At 40.5% G+C, this 16021-nt stretch overlaps 1 protein-coding gene across 1 annotated transcript; it reads left to right on the top strand.

Moving 5' to 3' along the window:
* Positions 1-743: 743 nt before the first annotated feature.
* Positions 744-14220, top strand: gck.L (glucokinase (hexokinase 4) L homeolog). Its single transcript, NM_001085829.1, is given in 10 exon segments — positions 744-1115; positions 3296-3458; positions 4044-4198; positions 5177-5296; positions 6905-7000; positions 7297-7396; positions 7494-7677; positions 8390-8545; positions 8856-9089; positions 12807-14220. Coding segments are annotated over 10 exon segments (1377 nt in total). The 5' UTR covers positions 744-1091; the 3' UTR covers positions 12952-14220.
* Positions 14221-16021: the final 1801 nt, after the last annotated feature.

Here is a 16021-nt window from a genome sequence, read left to right on the forward strand (position 1 = left end):
CTGGTATTCTTATAGCCATACCAGGCACAGAACTGTAAAGGTGGCCATACACGGGGACATCCGTTTGCTTGGTGATGTTACCAAATGAGTGGATCTCTCCCAGATATGCCCACATTGAGGCGGCAATATTGGGCTGATCCGATCATGGGCCCTAGAGCCCAACGATTGGATCAGAATTGAGGCCATACGGGCGGTCAGATTGTGGGACTGCATCAACGAAAAGATGCAAAGATGTGTTCTCTAACAAATGCTTTTTACTAGATGTAAGGAATTGTTCTTATTGTTGAATTTTATATATATTAAAGAATATTAGGTTGTCTTCATGTGTAGCTAAAAGCAGTTACAGAATATAATAAATAGGGGGACTCGGGGACTGTGGTCATGCCCCTCTCTACAAAATAGCCCTGAGGGTTGGGGAAATGGGGTGCAAATTATTTTGGCGTTATAGATCTGCAGGATGTCCATACCCAATGTCAAACATGGACCTTTGGTACATAGATCTACTCATTATACTATACGTTCTGTAACTGTGATTAATTACTCTTTACTATTTATTTCCAAGTTGTTCTAACCCCTTATGGCCAATTTCTGTCTATAGAATTCTCCTCTGCAGCTCTCCTCCCCTTACTCTCTCCTCCCTTCCCTCTTGCCATGGGAGTTTCGCCATCCTATGAACCCTTATCAAGTTCAGCTTTAGGCGGTGTGTAACCTACAGCCTAGGAAAGGCAGCTCATTCCAGAAAGCGAGACAGGTTACACAAGAAATACAGACGTGGCTTGTATCAGAAGGAAGAGCTTTATATCAAGGGACTGGAGTGAAGCAGAACATTGAACTTGTGTAGTACATGGACATCTATTCAGAAACAGGATTAATATCTAATCCAGAGAGATAGATACTACAATTAAAAGGGATTGGGTGTTATTAAAAACTGACTACATTCCAGAAAAAGCTTTTAATCACCATAGATACCCGGGCAGGGACAATTAGACACTTGCCACATGATCTGCAAAAAGACACACTGACACACAGGCACTTCTAACAACCCTTCACTGATCTGCGTGTGGTGTGGAAGATTCCCTTTTTACGTGAGCATGGAAACATTTGACCAGAATGAGGTAAGTGGCTACAACCGACGGAGTGTATAGGGAGTGGGAGACGGAACTCGCTGGGAATGTCACATGGGACTGAGGAACAAGCTTTTGGAATGTGTGACCTTGAATGCTTCACTTCACCCTCTCTTAGTCTTAGGCAACGATTATCTGCAGGTCATTTAGTTTCTTGGTATTTTTATTAATGAAGAGCTAGACTAGTGTGTATTGACTGGTTGGCTCTCTGGTATTATCACAGTGTTTTCTAATCATCTGTGGTGTATTTATATATATATATGTAGCATGCTGTAGTAGGATACCCATGACCGTGCCTTTCTCAAGTGGTATAAAGATGTGCCTGGCTGTGCTGTTGTACACATTGTTTTTATTATCTTTTATTGTAGCGCTGACACATTCACATGGTGTTTTGCAGAGATTATTCATCATTCACATCAGTTCGGCTCCAGTGGAGTTTACAATCTAAGGACCCTATGACATTAACACAACACATAATTTAACCAGGAGCACACTAACCTGCTTGCCACTCATACATGTATGTAGCTAGGCAGGTGCAGACTGTGATTTAAAATAAGCTCTGGCATTGCAAGTACACAGAGATCCAAAAAGCCCCCACACAGGGGCGATCCAGGCCCCTCCGTCGCCTGAGGCAGCAGCAGTTGCTGCCGCCCCCCTCCCCCGTGCGCTTACCTTTTTGCGCCTGAGGGGGTCCACGAGGGCGGCAGAGAGGGCCAGTACATTAGTGCAGAGAGCCTAACTGCATTCTCTGCGCTAGAAGAGCTGAATTTCCGGTTTGAAAACCGGAAATTCGGCTCTTAAAGTACCAGGAGCTGCATTTTTGCCACCCCTGGTACCCTGTGGGGCGTTGCCGCCTGAGGCGACTGCCTCAACTCGCCTCATTGGCGAAGCACCCCTGCCCCCACAGGCCCAATTAGCCAGTAAGGATTTTATTGGCGATTATTTTTTTTATAAAGACATCTGTGGACCGACCCTATAATGCTATTGCCCTTGGCAGGGGCCATGAGTGCCAGTATATATATATATATATATATATATATATATATATATATATATATATATATATATATATATATATATATATATAAACAACATGGGGTCGGTGCACCCAGAGCACAAAATGGATGCCTCAGTGCTGGAACAAAAAAACAATCTTATGTAAATGTCAAAAAAGGTCCGCACACATAGGACTTGGATAAAGAAGAAAAAGTGTAGTTTATTCAACGTTTCGGCCCAGTCACTTGAGCCGTCCTCAGGAAGTGTATATATATATATATATATAGCCAGCCCTGATAATGGAACATGTACCCAGTCAAGGTGTATAAGATACATGTAAGATTTAGATGGTAACAGCCCTACCTGAACTGCACTGTATATTCATTGCATGGTGACATATACATTGAGCTCTTATTATCCCAGTATCATCATCATCATCAAAACAGACAAACCTTCTAGCAAAATAGACAAACCTTCTGATCTTCCATTCAGTGAGCTGTCAACAGTTTGGGGTAATGCAGGGTGGCATCTCAAACATCAATAAAATATTACATAATGAAATAATATACCCATTGTTGTTGTTCTTTTTACCAAGATTAATTTTCTGGCCTTGGGTCTACCACTGAGGCTTGGGAGACAAATGCAAATGCCGCCCCTGCTCCATTCTACCGGGCTTCAGTTATATTGGCAGCATCACCAGTGTCATCAAGATTGGCACAATAAACCCCTGTCACATGATTCGGAGTGCTGTAGAGTGTTTTTCTTGGAAAATCGAGGTGGCATTAGTAACTGGATGAACCAGACACTTATTCATGATGGATTGTGGGATCCTTCTGCCCTGTCTGATTTAACTAGCTCCAATCAAGAGCTACTTACATCAGTGGTTGGCAGCAAGTTAGCCCTTTGAATGATGTACAGCATTTGCCATATGCTTGTACTGTACATCAGCATAGGTAAGGTCATCAACAACTAGTGAGCTCTTTTTGAAAATGCCTTTATATTTTGAATATAATGGATTTATATATGTAATGGATACAGTAGGACAACATAGGTCAAATAGTTTCTCTCTGCGTGTTGTTGTTACAAATATTTATATGTGATCTCTTCTTTCTTCTTTTCAATTCTCTCCCTTCTTGCTACCTGCTCCCTCCTTTCTTTCTTCTTTCCCTTTTTAGGTGGATCAGATCCTGTCTGAGTTCCATCTGCAGGAGGAAGATTTGCATGTTCTGATGTGCAGGATGCAGGCTGAGATGGAGAGGGGTCTTCACCTGGAAACCAATGAGGAGGCCAGTGTTAAAATGCTGCCCACCTATGTTCGCTCAACACCTGATGGCTCTGGTGAGTGCCCAGCAGAATTAATTAAACAGCACATTCCTAATGTTTTTGGCACCAAGTGTTCTCCCTGCTATAGTTTTTCAGTTCATAACACCATGCAATGCTTCAGACAGAAACAGTAAGACCATAAGCCAAGCTTTGGCCTTATTTCATGCTCCATTTCATTGATTGCACCACCCTCTTGGTTGTTGTCCAGCAGAAAACAGAAACATTTTAGTCTACTCTTCCAGCTAAGAATACATTTCTGGATGATCAGTGTCCACACTCTGTAAGCAAACAAAGATCTTGCTCAAACAGTGGCTTAGCATCTGCCCCAGTGTCCTTCACCCGCATACACAACCCACTCATCTCCAATCTGTTAACTTAGATAAAATGACCAGCCGCACATTGGGATCCAGGCCAATCACGCGCTGGGCAGCTGCCCTTTCTGCACTGTGACTTTGAGGGCTGTGCATCTTAGTAAATATACAATGTGAGTCCCAATTCTTCATGCAGCTTTTGCTGCAGTTGCATACTTTTGATCACTTAGCTGTGAATTAAAAAAAAAATGTTGCTCTTAGTTTCTGATTTCCTTTTCATTTTTCGCAGAGGTGGGTGACTTCCTAGCCCTGGACCTTGGGGGCACCAACTTCCGTGTCATGTTGGTAAAGGTTGGGGAGGATTTGGAAGGGCAGTGGAAAGTGGAGACAAAACACAAAATGTATTCAATTCCAGTGGATGCCATGACTGGAACAGCAGAGATGGTGAGAAATAGACTTTAGCTGTTTGGGGAAAAAGTGAAACAGACCGAAGGAGTAACATTAATAAATATGGAGCAGGCACTCAAATGAAGGCAATCTTCCATCAAACAGTTGAAGCAAAGTAAAAAGATTTATTGTGTCCACCGCCCTACGTGTTTCGTGTTTTAAACACTTAATCATGGCCTATACACAATAAAATCTTTGTACTTTGCTTCAACTATTTGATGGAAGATTGCCTTCATTTGAGTGCCTGCTCCATATTTATTTTTGGTTATCTGCTCCCTATGCTGAGGGCTCAGCGTGGTGCACCTGGGCCACTTCCCCTATGTGTTGAACAAGGGTAGGACTACATGGACGTTTTCGGCACGATCCGACGCACTGCAACAAAACACCTGCGACAAGTCATATGCGACAAAAATAAGGTAAGTGAATGCAGTCGCATGGTGTCGCAGCGTTGATCCGACATGACACGACTGTCGGATGCAGACGCAGCATGCAGCGCCGAAAACATCCATGTAGTCCTACCCTATAATTTTACTTTTGGAGACCCTTTTGAAGTCTTATTATAGAAAGAGTAACATTACCAAGATTTAAATGTGTGATGCAAAGATAACAAAGAGAAAGAGCAGAACTATGCACACAACACATGGTTGCAACAAAGTGTGAAGATGAAGACAACTACCCAAGGGTCACTGAAAGCTGAATACTATGCAGTGGCATGGTAAAAATACATTAATTAAATAAGGCTCAAGTTGTACTGATCTGGTCCTGCATTTCAGCATGGGTGACAGAATTGACAGGCATAGCCAGTGAGGTCACCAACAGTGAAATCGATGGCCATCTTAGCACATATCCAGAGTTGCACAGCACATTGATATAAAGCACTTTTATGACATAGAGAGACTCAGAGTATGGAGACACTCATGCGCAGTAAGACGTTTGCAAGAAGCCCATTTATCTCCCGCATGTCTCTCCCTACAGCTATTTGACTACATTGCAGAATGCATTTCTGATTACCTGGACCAGCAAAACATGAAGCACAAGAAACTGCCCTTGGGATTTACTTTCTCTTTCCCGGTTAGACATGAGGATATCGACAAGGTGATGTCAATGTAGCAATCGTATGTTTAATGGTTTTCTGGGCATTATATGCATTTCAGGGCTTATTCTGTATGTGAAACATTTCCTTATTTATAGGTACAGCAGTTAAAAAAAAAGTAGAAAATAGATTTTTAGACAGTTTTAGTTTAAAACCCCTTTTGTGCGTCTCCTTTCCTCATAACAACGTTAGTGCAATAAATACACTGATATAGTGTGCCATAAATATTCATTGAAATACAAGTAACATCAAATAAAACATCATTAAAAATAAATTGCAGTGTTGCCCTGCACTGGTTCGCTTCAGAAACACTGCTATTGTTTGCAATTCGTATTGTAGGAAAAATAATGTATTAATGGAATTGTATTTTTGTAGTATTTATGAAATTTGTATTATTATAAGGCTCTTTTGCAATTTACATTGTTATTTAGTTGTTTTTTTCAGTTTTAGGGTTATTTAAAGGGATACTGTCATCAGAAAACATGTTTTTTTCAAAACGCATCAGTTAATAGTGCTACTCCAGCAGAATTCTGCACTGAAATCCATTTCTCAAAAGAGCAAACAGATTTTTTTATATTCAATTTTGAAATCTGACATGGGGCTAGACATATTGTCAATTTCCCAGCTTCCCCTAGTCATGTGACTTGTGCCTGCACTTTAGGAGAGAAATGCTTTCTGGCAGGCTGCTGTTTTTCCTTCTCAATGTAACTGAATGTGTCTCAGTGGGACATGGGTTTTTACTATTGAGTGTTGTTCTTAGATCTACTAGGCAGCTGTTATCTTGTGTTAGGGAGCTGTTATCTGGTTACCTTCCCATTGTTCTTTTGTTTGGCTGCTGGGGGGGGGTGATATCACTCCAACTTGCAGTACAGCAGTAAAGAGTGATTGAAGTTAATCAGAGCACAAGTCACATGACTTGGGGCAGCTGGGAAATTGACAAAATGTCTAGCCCCATGTCAGATTTCAAAATTGAATATAAAAAAATCTGTTTGCTGAGAAATGGATTTCAGTGCAGAATTTTGCTGGAGCAGCACTATTAACTGATTCATTTTGAAAAAAAACATTTTTTCTGATGACAGTATCCCTTTAAGTTTTTATCAACTGTCAATATAATGAATTTTGTATCGCCACCTACTGGTCAGTTCCTGGAAATGTACAAACCAAGAGACATACCTTCAGATGGAAAACAGAAAAATATTCTGATGTTGCTCTGCTTAGGAAGGAGATGGGAAATGGCATTTGTGGCTTCTGGTCTCTTTCCTGAGCAGAGTATCATAAGAATAATTATCTGTTTTGCTTCTGAAGGTACATCTCTTTGACTGTAAATATTTTAATGTAAATTGCATTTTACATGACATTTTAAAAAGTTTGCTCATGTTTTAAGAGCCGAAAGGTGTGAATGATGTACGGTCTATGACACTGCCTATAAATAGTAGCTCTACAAGAATAAAGCTAATAATAATCCCTGCCTTTAACTATGACAGTTTATCCCGCAGAAGGCTGTTGGGGAAATGGGAAGTGGTTTTAGGGTTGCAGAATTAACTGGAGGGCTGCAAGTTGACAATGCTTCCTATAGCAACACATACAACTGACCCAGTCTTTTATTGTAGGGTATTCTTCTCAATTGGACCAAAGGATTCAAAGCATCTGGAGCAGAAGGAAACAATGTTGTTGGATTACTCAGAGATGCAATCAAGAGACGTGGTGTAAGTGTTCCGGACTGAACTTTACTTGTTGTTCTGCTCTGCCTGCACTAGTAATTTCAGAGTATATTCGATAGTAGCTTCTTCATATATATATTATCAACACAGAATTGAAGAGGATTCCAACTCTATACTTATTTTCTCCATTGAAAGGGTACTAATTTATGTCTCTCACTGGAGAAAATAATGAACATTACCTACATTTCAAACATATCACTGATAAATGTGCTGTGTAGGAACAAGATGGAGGGAAGTAGGTGCTTTGTCCTTCCTCTTACAAAGTTTATTCTGTTTCCCAGGATTTTGAGATGGATGTGGTTGCCATGGTAAATGATACAGTGGCTACTATGATATCTTGTTACTATGAAGACCATCACTGTGAGGTTGGCTTGATCGTAGGTAAGGACCGTACCAAATGGTAAAATAACACATGAAATGCCATAATTGTGCTCATGGGAGTTTATGAAAACTATAATCTACAAAATTAACAATGTAGGGACTGGCTGCAACGCTTGCTACATGGAGGAGATGAGTAATGTGGAGCTGGTGGAAGGAGAGGAGGGACGTATGTGTGTGAACACGGAGTGGGGAGCATTTGGAGACACGGGGGAGCTGGAGGATTTCCGACTAGAGTACGACCGAGTGGTGGATGAGGCATCTCTTAATCCTGGTCAGCAACTGTAAGGATTCAACTGTCTATTTTATTTTACAGAGGGACAGACATAAGCAGAGCAGCTGCCTTCCAAATGTGATAAATTCATGTTCACTAAGGCTGTCCAATCGCAAGCAGACACCCCAGTGACCCTAAAGCCATTGGCACATGTATTGTTTCTGAGTATTACAGATGGCTGAGAAAAGTCTAGTAACTCTCCATAACACCTATATCGTAGATGAATGGAAATCACCTGTCACCACTTGTAATGAGCTGTTTTCAGCCTGAGCATGGACATTTGCTAATTGTTTGGCCCAAAAACCTTCTGTCACTACCAAAGTGAATGTGTGCTATTGGCCTAAATCAGCAAATGTTGTGTAATATCACTATACAAATATACGGTCATATTCTCCATATCACACCCTATAATAATAACACAGAACCTATGAGCTGTTATTCCAGCTATGAATTCATGCCATGAGGTTGTTTTTGAATTTCTAGATATTCTAACTCTCCCCATGTCATCACTGAGATAATCATCCAGTTTCGATGTTTATGATCATATTCTACTTTAGTCCAAATGGCAACATGGAATTAGATCTCCTTGATGACATGGAGATAGTTGACATTGCTGGGTTTCATGAGACATGATAATTAAATGTCTCTGTTGCTTGGTGCTTGAACTATACTTGCTGAAAGTTGTAACATCATCTCAGTTCCAGTGTTCCTTCCTTACACAGCTACGAAAAGATGATCGGTGGAAAATACATGGGGGAGCTGGTCAGACTGGTCCTGATAAAGATGGTGAATGAGAATCTGTTATTTGGAGGAGAATCTTCTGAAAAGCTGAAGACCCGAGGAGCCTTCGAAACACAATTTGTGTCCCAGATAGAGGCGTAAGGAGATTGAGTTCCATTTTGTTCTTCCTTCTTTATTGGCTTTGGATACACTTACTACTTCAGTTCATTCACCTCACAGGCAGTGCTCTGCATATTTACTGTTCCCTTTTCATCCTATATATATTATTACCTTATCCCAGCTTGCTCCCCTGTACTTCTTCTCATCTTAGCATATCTGCTACCCTTTACCTTACATGTTGGCATTAACCTATACATTTTGTCTTTTGTCTCTTTCCTCAACTGATAATCATTTTAACCTTCCAACCTTCTCAGTGATTATGTGTAAATCTTCTTGTTTACCTTTTAGGGACACCTCCGATTTTAAACAGACTCTCAACATCCTGCGGACTCTAGGAGTACAGGCCACAATTGGAGACTGTCACGCTGTGCGCTTAGCATGTGAGAGTGTATCTACTCGAGCTGCGATCATGTGTTCTGCTGGCCTTGCTGGGATCCTAAACCGCATGCGGCAAAGCAGGAGAGAGGAGCTACTTCGAATTACTGTGGGAGTGGATGGATCTGTGTACAAACTACACCCTAGGTAGAATATGAAGTTCTTATCTGTCAAGGATCTATGTGTAAAAAAAATATACAAGGCTTTGTAGCAATATTTGCACAGGTTGGCATCTATGTCTATGTGGATGACCAAGACAGTGTCATGCTTCCTGATCTGGTCTGGGATTCAAAATAGGCCCTGGAACTTCAAATAAACAAAGGGCCCAACTGCCCCCATTAGCCCAGCCTGGGCCTGCATGTTCCCCATGTAAAGCTGAAGTAACTTGCTCATGGCTAAAAGCAGGGTCGGACTCCCCCAATCAGCTGGCCCTAAAAAATGACACGCTTCGCCACGCTGCAGGGTTTGCACATGCGTGCTGCGTGCCAGTGTTCATGCATGCGCATGGGGCTGCAGAAGTTTGGAATCCTGTGAACCCCAATGCTCCAGCCCGACCCTGACTAAAAGAATACTTTTTCATTTATAACCTTTTACACGTCCCCTCAGCACAAGTACTGTAGCAACATAAGGTCTACCAGGACCACTCACATGAGAGATCAGGACACAGTCGATTTATTTAAATAACTAAAACTTAATTGGTTTACAAATAACATATTATCTTATAAATACCATCATAAAAGGTTATCAACATCTGTGCTTGCACATAGCTCCCCCAACAATCACCATACCTCCCAACAATCATAGCACAGAGGATTATTATCCGCCTATTACCAGGCCTAAATAAAACCCAGAAACCACAGAACCCCAAATAACCATGTATGCTAATATTAACATACATAGCATGCTTAAAGTGAAAGTTCTCCCACCAGGCCCGGATTTGTGGAAAGGGGGGATGAAGCCCGTCTAGGGCCGAAATGGGGTTAGATGAGGCCCCCCTTCTCCCTTCAAGTGTAGCCTAGTCTCCCCCAAGCCTTCCCAGCCAGACCCCAGGTAAGAACAATGGAGGGGGATAGCAGTGGCGGGAAAAAGAGAGGCGGTCTGGGGGAGGAGGCAAGGGGAGGAATGTAGGCACGGCAGGGTTTTTAAGGGGATGTGCGGTGGTAGAGCTCAGACTTACTTTTTAGGGCAGCAGGATTTTAGGGGGCGGCATGCTGCCCAACCACACCCACATTGGTTCAGAAACACTGGGGATGTGCAGGAGATACGATAGTTTTTTAAACTTCCCGTGCACCAATCCCCTTTTCTTCAAAAATTTGCACAAATAAAGGGCAGGGTACGTGGGCAACAAATGACAGCAGGCCTAGGGGCGTCCGCTATGTAAATCCGCACCTGCCTCCAACAGCCACCACAGGTATCCCTATACAGACCCAATCTAGCAACATTAAACTAAAAATACAGTGTGGGTGAACTGGAGGTTGATACTGTTAAAATGGCACCTGGGAAACTAACTACCCTCAGGGTTAGGGTAGGTTCAAATCCCAGGCCCCACCTATACTACAGATGGCCTTCTTATAAAACACTCACACAGGGCCACTACAGATGGTTCTTGTTTACTTTGTGAACGCCTGTTATGCTCCCTTGTTCTGCTGTATGCTCCATTGAGCCAGTACCCAGGGAAAATGGCTGAACACTGGCAGCACAATCCGAGTAAATGCCTCCAGCTTTGAAATGTTTTAAAACAAAAAAAAGACATCTCAGGGAGTTTGGTCCCTGTCTGAAATCATTATTCTCAGTGCAAACAGTATAAGGAATTGTGTTAAGATGGCAAGGGACATTAATAAGTATACTGCTCTCTCTGTCACACATAGAAATGTCTTTAGTAAATGGCATCACATTCATAAGAACACAAAGAACACCCAAACCTTCATTTGCCTTTAGTTCTTTGGACAGGCTGGGATATTTGGGAAGAGAACTATATTTAGTTGTTAATCGCTGCACAGAAATTTGGGGTCTGTCACAGCTGTCACAGCTGATATCCAATGCAGGAAAACGCGTTATTTCTTCTGTGTTGCTGATAATTATGTAGGCAGCAATTTCCATGTGATGCAGCACACGTTGCTTAAGATTTTAATTAGCTATAAAGATCTAAAGCAGATGCTTTCCCTACCTTATTATAATTGATTTTTCTACTAAGGACAAAGAATAGCAGATTACTAATCTCTAAATCCATTAAATACTCATCACACCAAACGCAAAATAATAACGTCTAACACTAGTGCAAGTTTCCATTAATAGATGTGAGATTAGTTAGCCTTTAGGGTCACATTACTGAATACTGTCATCTGTCCTTTATGGAACAAGTTGCAGGGGGAGGTCATTGCTCATTTAACAAGATAAGAAAGTCTTCATCTCACTCTACATTTCACTCTGGCCATAGACATTACAATTACGATCTTTCCTGAAAAAGATCTTTCCAGGAAAGATCATTCTTTTTAATACATTTGTGTAAAGCTGAATCGTCAGATATACAGATAGAAACAATAGAATTCTACCTGTGTCTGAAGATTCAGCACAAACAATGGGCGATCATCAACATTTTACAACCAGCCCAAATGATGAGTCGATCAATATCCAAGTCTTCTGCCAATATCAGTTGGCTTGTCTCCCACCATACACGCACCTAATATCGTATGAAGATTAGATTTGTACGATATTATCTGTGCATCTATGGCCATCTTTAAGCGTATAGACATATTTCTTCAGTGATTTAGGGCTTCCTTCTAAAAGATGTTTAGAGATGCTAGTAAGGGATGTTCTGTTGTAAAATAAGAGCACTAAAACATTTTTTTTTGAGCTTTATTCAGGTTCAAACAATGTTGACGTTTTTAAGTAACAATGGCAGTTTTTAAAAATCATCAATATGTTTCCATTAAACTTTAGAATGAACTAAAACCCCGTCACTGAATAGGAAATTAGGAATGGGTAGGAAAATGTTGATGATTTTTTTGCCTCTCATTTCGCCAAGTTTTTTTTGTCTTCTATTGGATTTTATGGATTTTGCCAGGACTGAGCAGTAGAGAAGGATATAGAAATATAGTGTTGATGTTTTAGAAGGGAAATGAAAAGGAATGTATTCAATGTGTTGAAATAAATATTTTTATTAATAAAATAGAATTTCAAAAAACGGAGAATATTTGTAGGTTTATAAACTGGGCTTACAATGTGATTTCCAGGTTTGAGTTTACCTGTTATGCTATTTTTGTACAGAGCTGGTCTGATATTCTATAGCCCGAAAATATAACAACAAAACATTTTATATTAGGAAGGGACTGCTTCCCTAGACCCAGGCCTTTGTAGTCTTTCCATTCCTTTGGGGCTGGTGGCTTCTCCAATTTTTGCTGTGTTTTAAGCTTGCATATTCCACTAAACCTGGGTAAAGTACAAGTGCTTATAACCCAGACTTTGCCACACTTGACTGAACATCGGTATGTTTATCATATAGACCAAAGAGGCCCAGACCTAGGGCAGGAGCCTTAATGGGGGTACAAAAATTTTTATTTTCAGCTGTGTTTATTCATACCCTAACCCTAACATACATGATTTAGGGTAGGACTAAAATGTTGGGCAAAACAGGGGGCATTTTTTCCAACTAAAGGTCTGCTTACACTCAAATGGCCTGGGGCAACTCAAGCATTTTCATTGAGAAATCAATGCACCGCTGTTATTATGGGCAAGTATATAAGGGGAAGTAATTTATTAAAAAAGAGATAATGTTAAATTATAATTCTTTTGACAGTTAGATGCACTCTGAACTCTGTAGATTACAAGAATAACATTTTGGGTTTTTTCCCCTTTTTTTTACAGTTTCAAGGACAAGTTCCATGCCACTGTGCTCAAACTGACTTCAGGCTGTGAAATTACCTTCATTCAGTCAGAGGAAGGAAGTGGACGTGGAGCTGCCCTAATATCAGCAGTGGCGTATAAGATGGCTGTCATGATTGGTCACTAGTGAGCATTTCCTCAATGCATACATGAGACCCAAGTCAAGTCAGAGACCGAAAAGCCTCCCTTCTGCAGAGTGTTCCAAAGATCTGAAGAGATTCCTTCATATCTACAATGGCGTGTAGAACATCTGGCAAACCTTTCTGCTGCTAAGATTTAATGAATATTACTTTAGCTTTATAAAATGCATGGAGAGAACTCAGTAGACAGAGAGAGCCAAAGGTCATTCCTATAGTTACACAATAAATGACTCATAGAAACATATTCTACATAGCCCAGATCTACTTAACATGTCATTGTTCATAAACCAATTAATTCAGTAGAAACTGGAAGATAACATCAGTGGACATTTGACTCCTCTTTGGGAGGTTCCAAAGATGATGCATTTTGGTAGACCCTAAGGAGATTGGGTGGTCCACCAAACACTGCCACCAAGAGATGTTCAACCTGAGACATCATATCAAATCTTGGCAAAGACATACTACCAGCCCAGTAAGAAAAAAAGTTCAGTGTGGAGCACCAACTCATGAACGTTTACCACGGGTGTTGCTGTCAATGCCCTTCACCAATTCAAGAGATTTTTAGATCCACTCTCATGAGTGGAGAACCCCTTGCAAGAACTTCTAGGATCCAGGAATAAATTAACATTCACCATGAATCCTACTTATTAAAACAATATTAAAGCAAGAAACTAGCTTTATCCATAGACATGCCAGAAGCCACCCTTCATTTGAAACTTTTCCAACGCTGATTCAACTAGTAGCCTCCCAGCAGGAGAAGACTTTAAAGAACTATAAAAGAACCACAAAGGACATAAGTGCATCTAAGCTTATTAAAGGAAATGTGGACTGCTTGTACAGTTATCTATAATCATAATCAGTGTTTCTTGTCTATATAACATGTTGAGGTATAATTATTGGCCAGATATCAGTTGACTTTTTCAGTTGGATTTCACCCCAACTTTGACTCAGGTAATGGTTTGTAAAAAATCCCTTACTATTTCTCAGGCACAGCCTGCAGATGGAAGTGACACAGGAGGAATATTCTGTTTGCAGTAAAATATAATGTAGATTATTCTACTTACAGACAAAAAGCCAGTTATGAAACTTAAAGCTGGACATTATAATGAGTAGCTCGAAAGTGATGAAGTAACTGGAAAAGCTGTCACTAAACAAAGTGTTTGAGGTCGGCCATCGGGGGTTATTGGAACAAGTGATGTAATGTTGAAGAATGCAGTATCTATACAAAAAATAAATGTATTTACATGAATATCTCATTTCATTTACATGAATATCTCATTTACCAGTAATAAGTGACATCACAATGTCTATATGCAGGTGGTGGTTTTACAGATTCGCACTAAGACTATTATTTTTTATTTTTCATATGAAAACAGAACTGCTGAAGGTTGTCTGAAACACAATAATATGTGCAAGGAAGAACATTATTTAGGTTTACTACCGCAGAAATGCCTGCTGCTACAAGAGACAGAAATAAATACTTTATCGTCATTAAAAAAACACTTATAAAAGGAGTTCCTAGGAAAGAATATTAGGAATGGAAGACATGCCAACTTTGCGTGCAATGATTGCAAAGGATTGTTTTCTTCTGGATCTGTTTTTTGACTGATGTCACAATGTTGAATAATTGAGTTATTACATAAATGCATCTCTTTCCATTCATTTGGACAGGCGTTTGGCAAAACATTGATTATAAAATAGTACAAAGGGTTTTCTGAAGGATGTTGGGTAAATGTATTAAAGATCTAATACAATCCAGGCTCATTTCAGTGGGTCCTTATGTAGACTCTTTTGTTGTTAAATGTATACATGGATCCCTTCATACTGCATCTACCAACAATCCTGTATGGGAAAAATACTCATCCACTTTTAGGGGCAGATGTATGAAGGGTCGAATATCGAGGGTTAATTAACCCTCGATATTCGACTAGGAACTAAAATCCTTCGACTTCGAATATCGAAGTCGAAGGATTTAGCGCAAATCCTACGACCAAACGATCGAAGGATTATTCCTTCGATCGAACGATTAAATCCTTCGAATCGAACGAGTCGAAGGATTTTAATCCAACAATCGAAGGAATATCCTTCGATCAAAAAAACTTAGGCAAGCCTATGGGGACCTTCCCTATAGGCGAACATTGACTTCGGTAGCTTTTAGCTGCCGAAGTAGGGGATCGAAGTTTTTTTTAAAGAGGCAGTACTTCGACTATCGAATGGTCGAATAGTTGAACGATTTTTACTTCGAATCGTTCGATTCGTAGTCGTAGTCGTAGTCGAAGGTCTAATATATAGCCCAAAAAACACTTCGAAATTCGAAGTTTTTTTAATTCGAATCCTTCACTCGAGCTTCATGAATCGGCCCCTTAGAGTTACTGAGGGACACAGAATTTCAGGTCATCTGTGTCGTGCTGGTTTAATGACATATTTTTGTCTAGTTTTGTAAGATGCTTTTGTGTATGGATTTAGCAGAGTTATATACATATTTTTTTTGTTTTACCGCTATGTGTTCCTGATTGAGTCCTTCAACTTAGTATATGTTCAATATATTAATCCAAATCAATTTATTTGTTGGAAACAATAAATATGCCATCTTGCCAGGATTGTAACATTGTGATATCACAGGACTATTAGAAGGCAAATGTTAGGGATTATGTATTAAAATGAGCACATTTGCTAAAGGTCTAATCACTATACAAACAAATCAGAAGTCAGTATTTGCTGTTTAAATACAAACAAAAATACCTGGGGCCCATCGCGTACCAAATTCAAAGGTCTACCACCCAGCCACTGGAGGGCCAACTCATCGGCCACCACAGGGCCCACCACCCATTGCTCCAGCTATGTCCTCAGCCCAACCTGCTCATGTTCTGCTGTGCTTCTTACTTCGCTGTCAATTGTCAATAATTAAAGATGACTGTGCTTTCCACAGTGGAGTGGGGGGTGATGGTGGCTCTAGGTGGCTGGCTTGCTGGCTAAGAACAGGGTCCAACAGGGATGGGACCCACCATGATTTTTTCCATTGTCCTGGGGGCCAGTCTGACCCTGCTATAGTTTACC

The sequence above is a fragment of the Xenopus laevis genome, chromosome 3L, assembly GCF_017654675.1.
Source record: "Xenopus laevis strain J_2021 chromosome 3L, Xenopus_laevis_v10.1, whole genome shotgun sequence".
NCBI classification, from domain to species: Eukaryota; Metazoa; Chordata; class Amphibia; order Anura; family Pipidae; genus Xenopus; species Xenopus laevis.